The 13,419-nt window shown below is 41.4% G+C and overlaps 1 protein-coding gene across 2 annotated transcripts in view; it reads right to left on the bottom strand.

Moving 5' to 3' along the window:
- Nucleotides 1-367: 367 nt before the first annotated feature.
- The window catches only part of SPPL2A (signal peptide peptidase like 2A), a 44,232-nt gene continuing 31,180 nt past the window's right edge, over nucleotides 368-13,419 (bottom strand). For both annotated transcript variants that reach the window (XM_015427940.1, XM_015427941.1), the window contains 3 exons: nucleotides 12,692-12,769; nucleotides 12,416-12,576; nucleotides 368-2,450 (listed from right to left, as the gene is read on the bottom strand). In XM_015427940.1, coding sequence (XP_015283426.1) covers nucleotides 2,376-2,450; nucleotides 12,416-12,576; nucleotides 12,692-12,769 — 314 coding nt within the window. In that variant the 3' untranslated portion in view covers nucleotides 368-2,375. The remainder of the gene's footprint in view (nucleotides 2,451-12,415; nucleotides 12,577-12,691; nucleotides 12,770-13,419) is intronic.

The raw sequence follows: 13,419 nt of genomic DNA, 5'->3' as shown, positions 1-13,419 counted from the left end.
TACCACTTCAGACTGCAGGTTGAGGGGGTGGGGGTGGGGATCTTATGGTCATATTCTGTCATGTAAAAAAACAATTATGCCCATGGAAAACTAGATGCCAGAGAGGGGGGAGTCTAGTTATGCTAGCTTTCTACATGTAGTAATGCCCCCACCATGGAAGAATCTTTCATCTGTTTAGTTCCCTAGCTGTGTAGCCTGAATATAGTCCAGGAACAATTTTACTAACTCATTGTCTGTTTGTATGAACTAAACCTTTTACATTTAAGCTACACCAGGAACACACAAGGACTCCAAGCATTGTTGAAAAATTTATTACATATCAGAATTCTAACATTCTTACAAAAACATACTTTACAAAGTTCCACAGGTGAAATGGGCAGTTGTCAGTATTGATCAGTACTATTAATTACCATACCATTAAGCTACTGAATTAGTATTAAGGCTCATAAATGTAAAAAGCCAACTGAATTTTTTTTAACATTTATCATTTCTAATAAGTGTCTCCAAATTCAGTCCTAGTCAACTATATTAATAGCATGCTTTTCAGTAGATGTTACTAAACTATCCAACTTTTACCATTTTTTAAATAGCCCAAGTAATTGCTGTTGATTTTTTACCATCTTCTACATCAGTTACACCACGTGAGAACTCCCAGAATCTTAATCAAAACTTAAGCAATACAGATGCCTTTATATGTTGATAAACATTTTGTCAAATATTTCCTTCACTAGATCTGTTCCAAAATACAATCTAACATGTCTTAGAAATGTAAGATTAAACTAGACAGATTTGCTATCTGCCAGCATTTGAAGTAGTTCGCGTTGTCTAAAGAATAACCTGAAACAGATGCCTTGTGTTTGGTGTTGGGATGAGACAGCTTGGTGGCTGTCACTTCAAGTTTCTCAGGCATACAACACTTTTCGGTCAACTACCGAATTTAACTGCTGCTTTGTGGCCGTGGTTTCTTCAGATGCACCTCGCACACGCAACTAGTTGGTGAGTGCCAGAGGATAGATCCTTAATTAGAAATTGCTCACCAAAACATAGGGGATGGTCCCTGCGCTTGCAGAGGTTAGAAAAGAAGGTTAAGTCCTCTTGCCCCGCCCTGCCCCACCCCCTTTCCCTCTCCTCACAGAACTGAGGCCTCCTTACAACCTGGTCCAGGAAAGAACCTGACTGGTATCACTCATCATGGAATCTGATCTTTGGATTATTGATCTTATATCTGCTATTAGTACTGAATATATATTTTTAAAAACATGGATGGAAGGTGCTGCTGCTGTTTGGACTAAGGCACTACTAACAGTCGTTTGCAGGTTGCTCCCAATATCTTTGGCTTAAAACACATTGCTGCTCTAAAAGATCTGGTACACAATTCCTCACACTTCTTCTTTACTTCAGTTTCCAAAAGAAAAAAAGTGAAAACATTTTGTCACAATTACCAAATGTTTTTAAAATCCAAAAGAATTTATTTTCTTTACCAGATGCTTAAAATGTAATCAAGAACATGCAAATGAATAGGAAGAAAAATGGCAAAAAGGAGGCTTGGCTTTAGCTTCCATGGATATGTTTATTTCACAGGAATTACTGTGATTAAAAAATTCTTTATCCAACTTCCAGAAAAGGGAAGCCCTTTATTTGTAACATTATAATAACTGCTGTAGGTGACCTTATTGCATCTCTGGTGAAATAGGGACTAAACAGCATAGCAACATTTTTGAACCCCTATCATGTGAATTCTGTTTTTAACAAAGAAAACAAATGTTTGTTTTCTTTGTTCTCATCTACTCTGTGTGTACTTATTATTTTTAAACTGCTCAGTCTGTATGCAAATAGGTAGATAAACCATGCTTGAAAGGAGCATGTATTAAATGGGTTAAAACAAAGTTATGGCAAAATAAACCACCAATCTTTCCACCATTTTGTAAATTCCTGGCAATACAGGGTTTCATACAATTGAATTGTTGCCTATATTCCAAAGCATAATTTTGCATTTAATGCCAGAAACTTGGTGAGCTGCTTCTAGATCTTGCAAGCCCACAGTGAAAAATCTTCCAAGGATTAGTCAAGAAGCCTGATATATGGCAGAGACTGAGATGATATGTAAAAACACTATCCATTTCATAGGCAACTATCTCTGAAAGTAAGGCAAGGCACAGGTTTATTGAATATATTCCACCAGTTGAAAAACAAGCACATCTTAAGCATTCTGATAGTGTCAATAATGGTATCCTTTTCACAAAAATATATGTGCAAGTGTAAAAACAAGGCTATTTTTTTCATAACAAATCGTAAGAAATATTCAGATTTAAAAATCAAATGAGTTTTCTATTATTTGTGTAGAAAAATCTTGATACATTATTTTGGGTGATCAGTTACTCTCCTCCACATTGTTCACTGGATAGTGTGGAGTTTTCTTCAGTAGCAGCAAAATCCCCAGGGTCCATCACCTGAATGTAAAACAACAACATTTTAAAGTATGTTTACTCTTGCCAGCCCACTTACAAGAATGATGATGTCAGAGTAACAAGCTATCAAAACTGAGTTCAGATATCACAGCAAAGTAAGCTTCTATGACATTAAGGAAACATAACAAAACAATCCGTCACAAGCTGTAAACCAGCAACATGAAAAAACACACAAGCTAGCGGATTGTTTTCCCAATGGGTTTTGCTTTCAGCAGCTCTTCTGTCAAACCTGTAAACTTGGAGGAGGGGAGGGAAGTATAGTTCTGTGAGCAAGCCAGGAATCTCCAAGAGAAAGTTATCAGCTCCTTCACTCACTATTTGTAGGATTCTTTAGGGGAAAAGACATGGCAGTAGAAATTGCATAAAACCAGTAATAGTATAGTGCAGGAAGGTCCCACAGTTTCAGAGGCTGGTGAGGTGGGTTTTTTAAGCAAAATAGTCTTCAGCAGAGGAAATCTGACAAAAATCAGACCACTGGTCCATCAAGGTTAGTATTATCTACCGAGACTGGCAGCAGCTCTCCAGAGTCTTAGGTTCAGGTCATTCACATCACCAACTACCTGATTCTTTTAACTGGAGATGCTGGGGATTGAACCTTGGACCTTCTGCATGCCAAGCAGATGCTCTACAACTGATCCATTTCCCTTGAATGCAAGCAGCTGTAGGTTCTCCAAAGTGCCCCATGTGTTCCCTTAAAAGACAATTTCAGGTGGGTAGCTGAGTTGATCTGCAGTAGAAAAGCATCTTGCTCTTCACGTGTGCAAACAAGGCTATCTCCAACCACCACCCCTGTTCTGCTCATGCATGCCAGATTACAGATTAGGGCTTTCTGGCAATTTTTTCTTTTTGGATATGGAATTGTAGGCCCATGATATACATAAAATTTTGCTATAAGTGGATAAAAAAGAAAATTGTGATGTCCTTCCTTACAGCTGATAATCACATCAAACAAAATCACTGTTATTCTAAAGGGGCTCCCAACCTTTTTGAGCCTTCACGCACTTTTGAAATTCTGACCCAGCATGGTGGACCCAGCCACAAAATGGCTGCTATAAAATGGTTGCTGCAGGAGGTGGAGCCAGCCACAAAATGATTGGCGTAGCTTTACTTCAGTCACACAGTAGTTTCTTGTTCTGTAGTGGCAGCTGTTGCCAAAGCAATATTAAAAAAACGTGCACAGCCCATCAAATCTCCAATAGCCAATCAGAAGCCTTGCTGGGCAAAAGCCCTACCTGGCCCCACCCGCTTTCTAAAAACACTTGGTGAGTGCCAGAAAAGGTGTTGGCGGATGCCATGGCACCTATAGGCACCACACTGGGACCCCAATCCAAAGTATAGACAGAATATGCAGTTCACATATTGTGCCATCATGCTTAAAACTCCTTCGGTTTGACATTATTGAATACAGAAAGGTGCTCACCAAGCTGTCCAATTCCCAAGTCAATGGCTAATAGTTTAGAGCTGGAAAAAACACTACGGATTAAAAACAAAAACAAACCCCGCCCGACTCCCCTAGAAGTAAATATGGGTCATCATTTTTCTTTCAGTGGGCAAATGTCTACTCAAAACTAATGGGAAAGAAAAACAACCAAGAATGATTTCATGCAAAGGGCTTGCTGCATGGTCTATTAATACATTTACCAGGAAGTCTGTAAGCAAGAAGGAAAAACGAACAAACCAGAGTAAACATCTGGTTAGATTCAGTAGTTTGACATTAACATGAAATTGTAAGGTGCCACTGTGAATGCTTGGGCTCTGAGCAGCCTGGCTTCTTATTCCTTTGCCACCCTGGCAGAGTGATCCCAGTGCTTCAAGGGTGTCATCCAGACTGAGCTCTCAGTCAACAGATCCCAAGGGGCAATCCCAGCCCATCAGGCCCGATAAAGCTCTAGCCTCAGGGCTTACTCCAACCCATCTCTTGGGTGACGTTGTTTCCTGGCTACAGCTCCTGTGCCTCTCTTTCTGCCCTGGAGACTCCTACCGCTGCCTGATTCAGACTACGCACCTTTGTCTGGCCCTTTCGATCTTCAAAAGCCTCCTGGGACCTCGACCCCTGACTGTCTTTTGGTTACACTGCTGCTGCAAGCTCTTCCTCAGTGTATGAACCTGACTGATTGTGGCTTTCCTGACAAAAAATAAAAGCCATTTAGGTTAACTATACTTGTGAGATAGGCATGATCCAAGATTTTACTTGTATTTGGGATTTTATTTTTTATTTTTTTAAACTGTGATGCTTAAAAGTAGCCTATGCCAACCATCATTTACTTTGGAAGCCAAGCAAGTATGTTTAATGAGTCCAGCATTTTCCTGCCTGCCGTGATTCATACCGTTATTAAACAAGAAGAGAAAGGTATAAAAACAGAGTGGACTTGCGTCATATTCTGCATTCAGGGCTAAACCACACTAGTCTCAGGGGTCGGTGCTGAGCGTGAACAGGCTTAGCCTGCAGCTGCGTGGTTCAGTGTACTCCCTGGTCTAAAAGAGAGTTAAATTTAGCACCATTCAGAATATTAACTGTGGCTCCTGGCCCTAAAAACAGGTAAACACAGCTGCATCTTGAATTCTTACTATCCAGCCCTGTCTTTGCCCTTTGTTAGTACCAACATCACCAATTGACTGATTTTTCTTGTTTCCTCTGTCAAAAGGCAGTGTGACATTGCATTACACATTACATACTGCATCATCTCTCCTTGTCTAAACTAGGGGGTGAGGAAAGTCCTGCAAAGGGCATCCACAAGAACAGCTGCATGTAAGCTGCTTTAAGGACTTGCAGTCAGTATAGGTGCTGAGACGCTTCTTTCCACGTGAAATAGTAAAAAGCCCAGTAGCACCTTTAAGACTAACAAACTTTATTGTAGCATAAGCTTTCGAGAAACACAGCTCTCTTCAGCAGATGCATCGAGGGTATGGAGAAACTGGCCAGATGTACTCCATGCATCTGACGAAGAAAGCTGTGTTTCTCAAACGTTTATGCTACAATAAAGTCTATTCTCTTAAAGGTGCTACTGAGCTTTTTACTATTTTGCAGCAACAGACTAACACAGCTACCTTCTTTCCATGTAACAAACGTAGCCTTTTCCATGTGGGTTTTCCCCCCCACAGGATCATGCCACATTTGTGTACCTCTCAGGTTTTCCCCAGTTTTTCTCTGATCCTTCTGGAACCTGCTTTGCTCTGAAGTTTTGGGAAAGACTGCAGCCAAGTTTGGATGGCTTCCCTGTAGATAGGAAAGTTTGGGTTTTCCTGCTCCTGCCCACACAGCAGCCATTTTTTTTGCCCCAGTCCCCATGGTGGGCATCCCCCCTTCCAAAGGGGCTTTTATTTATTTTTTAATTTTGGTCGTTTAACTAGTAACTGAATATCATTATAACAATCTGTATCTGGTTCTCTAAATCCCCAGCTATCATTTTTTAAATAAAAGTAAGACTCTAACCTCTTTTGGTGTGGAACTATAATTTCATATCTCCACAGTGAAAGAGGATATAGATTAACTTTTTTTAAAATGACAGTTGGGAATTCAGAGAACCTGAGATACAAATTGTCATAACCATTAAGGTAAAGGTTCCCTTGCTCGAAAGCCAGTCAAGTCTGACTCTCATCTCTGTTTCAAAGCCGAAGAGCCAGTGCTGTCCGAAGACGTTTCCGTTGTCATGTGGCCGGCATGACTAGACGCCAAGGTGCACGGAACGCTGTTACCTTCCCACCGAAGTGGTACCTATTTATCTACTTGCAATTTCTTGCTTTCGAACTGCTAGGTTGGCAGGAGCTGGAACTAGAGACGGGAGCTCACTCCGTCATGCGGCACACTCGGGTCTCGAACTGCTGAACTACTGACCTTCCACAGCCTGCAGTTCAGCATCTTAACCACTTGAGCCACCGTAGCTCCCTGTCATAACCATACTCAACTGCCAATTCAAAAACTCCCCAAAACCTTGGGAAAGCTTTGGTGGCATGGTGGGTGGCCTCTGCCAGGAAACGGGGGCAGGGAAGATGAGGGAATCCTGTCATGTAGTAGCCCTGATGCCACTGTGATATATTGGCAGCAACAACAGGGAAACCACCATACAAGGCTGCCCCCATGTGGAAACAGGCATTAAGAGGCAAAACTACAAACGGGCTGGCTTGCCAGAACTTAATATCCTTTTGTGTGGATATTATATATAATGTTAAAGTCCAACATTAAAAGCCTGTACTTGACTGTCATGCTTGCCACATGTAGGCAAATATGGCCTCTCCTAATCACTCTTGCCTCCCCATTTGGTATAGTGGTTAAGACCGGTGGACTCTAATCTGGAAAATGAGGTTTGATTCCCCACTCCTCCACATGAAAGCCAGCTGGGTGACCTTGGGTCAATCACAGTTCTCTCAGAGCTTTCTCTCAAGAGCAGTTCTGTTAGAGCTCTTTCAACCCCATCTACCTCACAGGGTGTCTGTTGTGGGGGGAGGAAGGGAAGGAGATTGTAAGCTACTCTGAGTGAAGGGTGGGGTATAAATCCAACTCTTCTTCTCCCCCCCCACTGAATCAGCCCATTCTTCACAGCACAAAACATAACATACTTGCCAAAGCAAGATTTGTAATCAAATATGGCTCAGATGGATTTGTTAATCTTTTCAAAACTCTGCCTGTCTGCCAAATATATTTGTATGATCAGGCCATTTACCATCCAGTCCTAAGGAGAGGCATTGATAACAGCCATTTTAAAGCTGTGCAGAAAGAAGATAACACACAAGTAGCTAGAGAGACACTTTCTGACAGAAATTAGTTCCCTGCTCTGTGGATGGAGGATATACTTTGATGGCAAGGACAGCCCTACCATACAAGTTCAGTACACATAGTGCTTACAGAGATAAATACTTCTCTGCTCTCATTTAAAAAGTCGAATCTGACGCCACACTGGCATGTTATCTAATGTCACTGGACTCTCATACTGGCAAGACACAGCACAGGGCATCCTGAAAGTCATGCTGACAACTTAGGTCAAAAATAAACAAAGGTAAGCTAGTAATAAAGACAGGAGAGCTGAACATTAAAATGGGCCATAATTTTTAGTTGGTTAGTTGGTAGTGCCAACTAGCAAACACATAGAAGTTTATGGGATGGGTGTATGCGTTTTGCTTGCATTTTTGCTCTGTCATGAGATGCATCAAGAATGGTACCAAAATGGTGCCAGGTTTTCCAACTACCTGAACACCCCTGCAACTATTTTGCGGGGGGGGGGGGCTTTCCCCGCCTTGCTCTGCTCTTTGGACCTTAGCTGCTATGATGGACTACATTTAAAATGATGTTTCCCTAATGCAGCAAAATCAGAGAAGGGAGGTGAATAGTTAACTCTGCTCTAGAATGTTGAGCTTGAGTGACAGGCCGCTCCTTTTCTCTGATTGGCCAGCGTCAGCTGGGGGAAATATAAAACCAGCTGTGTGCTGAGGGAAGAGTGAGTTCGTTTTGAGTCCAGTGGCAGTTACTATTCAGTAAAGAAAAAGTTCAGTTACAGGAGTGGATATCTGAAGACTGTCATACAGGTTCACCTTTTGAATACAGGGAGAGACTCCTGGTCCTAGCTGTGTTAAACATAACCTGAGAAATATTACCATCTAAGAATTCAGAGTCTAGTGTCAGCTTACGCTGAAGTATATTTTCACACAGACACCAAGAACTGGGGTTTGAGATTTTGGTAAAGATTGACTGGGTAGCAGGCTGAAGCTCCCAATCAAGCCAAAAGGAATAGGATTGTGTTTTCAGGGAAGAAATAGAAGTCCTGTCCAGTTGTACAGGGAATTGGCACTGAGGCAGTCCCTGGTCTGTTGTGAGAGGAAACAAGTATAGACTACTCAGGGGAAAGAAAACACATTGTGATTTCAGAAAATGGGAAAGAATGTGATACACTAAAAGAGTGACCTTTCCAGAAAAACAAAAGTTATTAGGAAACTATACGCAGAAACATTGTAACTGAAACCAAAGTACTTAGTCAACCATCTCTCACTGATAAGAACCAAGAATTTGTGAAAATCTGCTTCAACACCATCTTGTCTGTCAACTGAAATATATACTGTTTTACCACCATTTACCTCAGCCTTTCCAATTCCTGACTACCCCATACCATCCCTGCCTATTGAATAAAATCTTTATTATTGTTCACTGTTACATAGTCTCCAGTGCCATTTCAAGGGATCTGTTTTCTCCTGACAAGTTCCTGAGCTGGGCAAAAGCCAAATTAGATTCTGTCAAAGGGTGGGACATTTCAGATTTATAAAGCCGCAGATATTATTACACTACTGGGGGCCAGCTCAGCACCTGAAGGGAACTAAGAATTTTGGCAAGGAAAATCTGCCTCACAGTGAAGGAGGAGGAGGAGTCTGTCATAGTTGCGTTTGCCCCGGACCTCTCCAGACCTCAAGCCCAGGATTTCAGGTTGTATGTCATTCCCCTAAAACATCCCAATTTCCTCCTCCCTTTTATAAGTGTGCCCTTTTGTTGGGGTGAGTGTGTGATACTTAGAGAATTAGTTCTCAGGTGCTTAGCGTAGGTTCTTTACACTTTTACTTCTTTTACTTTGTATACAATAAAGCTGTTTGTTTGTGGGTTTTTTAAAAAAAAACAATGGTACCAAAACAAACAAGAAATTTTCTAAGCAACAGCCGTCTGTAAAACCTCAGGTGTCACATGAGTATTCCTTCGCATTTGATCCAATGCTGCTAGGAACATGCAAAGACACTCTCAGCTAGCCTTAACTGTGCTGCTGCTAGCTGTATGAAATAGCACAAGATGGACACAGCAAAGCCGTTACAGACAACGACGTATGACCAACAAATTCTCAGTACCATTTCCAGTTATATCTTGTCTTATGTCGAATGATTCTCAAAGCGGCTACCAATAGTTTTGAAAACATAGCAGTACCATTAAAAAACATAAATCCCATATTAGAAGTATCCATCATGTTTGCTCATAACCTGTGTCAATGAAAAAACAAAGAGCTAGTGTAATGGAGTGGTCAGAGTGTCAGACTAGATCTGGGAGACCCAAGTCTGGATCCCCAACTCTGCCATGGGAGCTCACTGGGGGGCCTGGGGCCAGCCACACACACTCTGCCCAACCCACCCTCAAATGGTGGTTGTGAGGATAAAATGGAGGAGAGGAGAACAAGGCAAGCTACTCTGGATGCTCAATGGGGAGAAAGGCGGGGTACAAATCATGTAACCACCACAAATAAATAAATAGAACCACCTTTATTCTCCCTTTAGCTGGATTAATTTCAAACAAAACTGTTGACCCTCACACACACACACCCACACACCGCTTTTACGAATACACCAGACTGAAAGATCCACTGTATTAGTAGCAGTGGGTTTACGCAGGAAAATACTGAGCCATGTAAAAATTCATAAGTGCAAATGAATGGGATAAAGTATAATTAAAAGAACAGTTCTTGAAGCTGGGCATGAATTTAAATAATCTAATTAATCTGTGCACAATACCTGAAGTGCAATCATATTCCCAACTTGTGAGTTTTAATTTTCATTCCAAACTAAGTAAAGCTGACACAAGGGTCCAAAGTTCAAAGCAATTTTTAATCCTTAAAAAAAGGAATGCATTGAAAACAGCATATGAAATAATTACCATGGCAACGAAATACTTGCAAATAATGAACCTTGTCACTTGAGGTATGAGTGGCCTTTTGTTAGCGAAAAATTAAGACTGAAGTATTTAGAGCAACTCTGGTAGCAAACAAAGGCAAAAACTTTATGCAGAAATATTTCATGCTTCAATAGTTTCTGAGACACACTGGCTTAAAGCCTCACACTCAAGAAAGCAGTCACAGAAGCCAGAGAAGAGGTACAAACTGCACACTGGAAGAAGCTGAAGTTCTTTAGCTGCCATTAGAACCTACATATATCAACTGGGACTCCTCCAAATCCTCATCAGAAGCATCTACTTAGTTCCACTGCACCAAGGAGGTGGGCTCTTCAGCAACCCTAACATCACACCAACCAACCCAATATTCTCTCTCTGCATTACATCGGAGACTATGCAAAATCTGATTTAATGTGGGCAGTTCAGTTGATAATGCTCTGCCTCTTGGTTCTGTGAATTAAGGCTAAATAAATGAAGAAGCAGGATTATATGAGTCTGTCATATGTACATAATACCAAAAAAAAATCAAAATGTTCACTAAGGAAATCCTTATTCCGTACTGATGAGTAATCTATAAACTCAGTAGCCAGGTATGGCTTTCCAATGTAGATTTTAAAAACTGCACATTAGAACTATATAGACGCACAACACAGGTTTGCAGAAAAATGCTTAAAAAGTGTGGAGGGGATACCAAAAAGTGTACAAGTGATATGTGCACATGTACAGACATTGCTGAAAGAGTTCTTTCACACTCATATCTCTCGAGAACACCTCAAGAGAACTCAGTTGTGATTTTGTGCTGCTCCACTGTGAGCGGTTACTTCCCAGCCAATAAACAACATGGCCTCAAAAGGAGGAGGTGGTGGTGGTGAGTAGGGGAAAATTTATTTATTTACTTACTTCGATTTATACTTCGACTTATTTACTTTGATTTATACCTCAGGGTGGGGTATAAATCGAATAAAATAAATAAGTAATTTCCCCCCTACTCACCACCACCTCCTCCTCCTTTTGAGGCCATGTTGGCTGGAGTAAAGTGGGGGGAGATATGATCAGGCAGGAAGATCAGGCAAGTGGGCAATCATGAGAGGGAAAGAACTTAAGAGGTGCCTTGCTAGATTAGACCACTATCTTGTTTCACACAGTGACTTACCAGTTGCCTTGGAGGGCTAACAAACAGAACGAAAGACTGAGCAAATGGGGGGGAGGGGAAGCAGAGAGGAAAAATGGAGCTGGAGCTAGAAAGAGGTTAAGTGGAGAGGTTAATGGTTCTCCCCACCCACACATGTCCTCCTTGTCCTACCAATTTCCTTATAACTGCCTGCATTTCCTTTGACCTTCCCAAGGTTCAGATTCTGAAAACTATTTTGGCATGAGTGGGTCAACAAAGGGACAAGAACGAAGAAACTGAAAAGGGGGGGGCGGAAAGGGAAGGAACATTAATGGGAATCACCACAGTATTTCAGGAAGGTGTATGGGTCACTGAAATATAATAGTTTGATCAGTAGAAGCTCTATCCAGCCATTCCCTTACTAAGACCATGTGCTGAAGAACAGATCTTTCGTTATGCTTGGAAAACACTGAGAAGTTTGGTGGGTAAATATAAGTTCAAGCATCCACCAGAAATTGATCACTTCTTTTACATGCAACCACTACACTTGACTGATGAACACACATAAAAATTTAACTCAGACTAGGGACCAGAGAAATGCTACCATATTTTTTAACAAACTCAGTTTATATATGAAGCCCAATGCAGTGCAGACTCTTTGGCTTAATTCTCACTTCAGATGATAAACCTGGGTCTTGCCTGTACCACTACAGACTGATTTGGCAGGGAAGGGCTCATATAATCAAGTCTTTCATTTAAAAATCCTCTGTCTGCTAGAGTGTCTCCCAGACATGCTCATTTTCTCACATACAGCAAGTTACAGACCCCTCGCCAGCAGTCTGAAGTTGCACAGCCCACCACCTCAGTGGGCTTTAGGCCTTTTTCGTTTTCTTAACAGGGAACAAAATCTGCTCACATGTGGCTGCAGTGGTTCCAGAAAAAGTGTGTGTGTGGGGGGGGATGCAAAATGTTGTTGTTGTTGTTGTTTTTACAAAACTCACATTAGTGCTAAAGAGTGCCGGGTTTTCCAACCTATACAAGATCAAAAGATTTCATACCCTCCTGTAACCAAAAAGTTGGATCACTGATTTTGCGTCATTTATTTTCCAAGAGTCCATATTCTTGAGTAAACACTAAAATACAAGTGTGAATTCAACAGCTATTAGTTTACCACATTTGTGTGGAGACTGACTGTACTCCGTTTACCTGATAACTGTTGCCTTCCCAGAACTTTTTCATCTCTTTGCGCTTCCAGGCCACTAGAGCGCTGGTGACAAGGATGCACGGCACCAAGTACAGAAGGGCTGGTTGCGCCATCTTCATCAGTGACAGAACCACAAACGTGAGCAACATGCCAACAGCATAGGCTGCAACAAAGACAAACAACAAGAATATACTAAATGACATACAGCTTTATGCTCATTGGTATTGTCATAAGCATATCAGCATTGTCAAAAAAATTGTGTTATTAGTGCTGTTTACCTACAGAGCAGGAAATATAGTACACTGAGGAAGAGCTTGTCTGAACATCAAACCTGTGACAATAGGCCACCAGAAGACCTAAAATAAAAAGGTACAAACATTATTTGACAGGTAGTCTATAGAGACTACGGGAGCAATCATAAGCAGGTCTACTCAGAAATAAGCCCCATTTTATTCCTCCTCAAAAAGTATTCTGAGGGCTGTAACCTAAGAGTGCAGTCCTGAGTGGAGTTACACTCTTTTAACCTCACTGACTTTATTGGACTTTAAAAGGTTGTAACTCTGCTTAGGGCTGTACAGTCAATGTCATTGAGCTCACACATACAGGATTAGGCAGCATATGTGAAAATCTAGCCATTGTTGTCTTTTAGAAGAAAATCTCATTGAAACCCAAAGAACTTACTTCTGACTGGATATGCTTAAAATCTGGGTGCTGCACTCTGTGCTCAAGTCGCACCTTAATGGAAAAGCACCCGTGGAGTGACAACTTAAAATGCTGAAGTTAGACCCAAGTTCATTCTGCACTGACAGTTTACTCCAGAGAATCCGAGCAGTCATTAAAGCCTGACTTGGGATTTTCATCTGCACTGTTCCCCCGCCCCCCTCCGATTTATTTATTGTGAATTCTGTGTATGCATTCTGCATCCACAACCAAAACCCACATTTTTTTTTTTGCTTAATCAGGGTGAGCACGTGACTTGTGACATGTGGGTGTGGCATCCAAATTA

Source organism: Gekko japonicus, unplaced genomic scaffold, assembly GCF_001447785.1.
Source record: "Gekko japonicus isolate JY-2015 unplaced genomic scaffold, Gekko_japonicus_V1.1 scaffold772, whole genome shotgun sequence".
NCBI classification, from domain to species: Eukaryota; Metazoa; Chordata; class Lepidosauria; order Squamata; family Gekkonidae; genus Gekko; species Gekko japonicus.
Note: the sequence above shows the minus strand (reverse complement) of the source record. Positions and strands in the feature narration are given on the sequence as shown.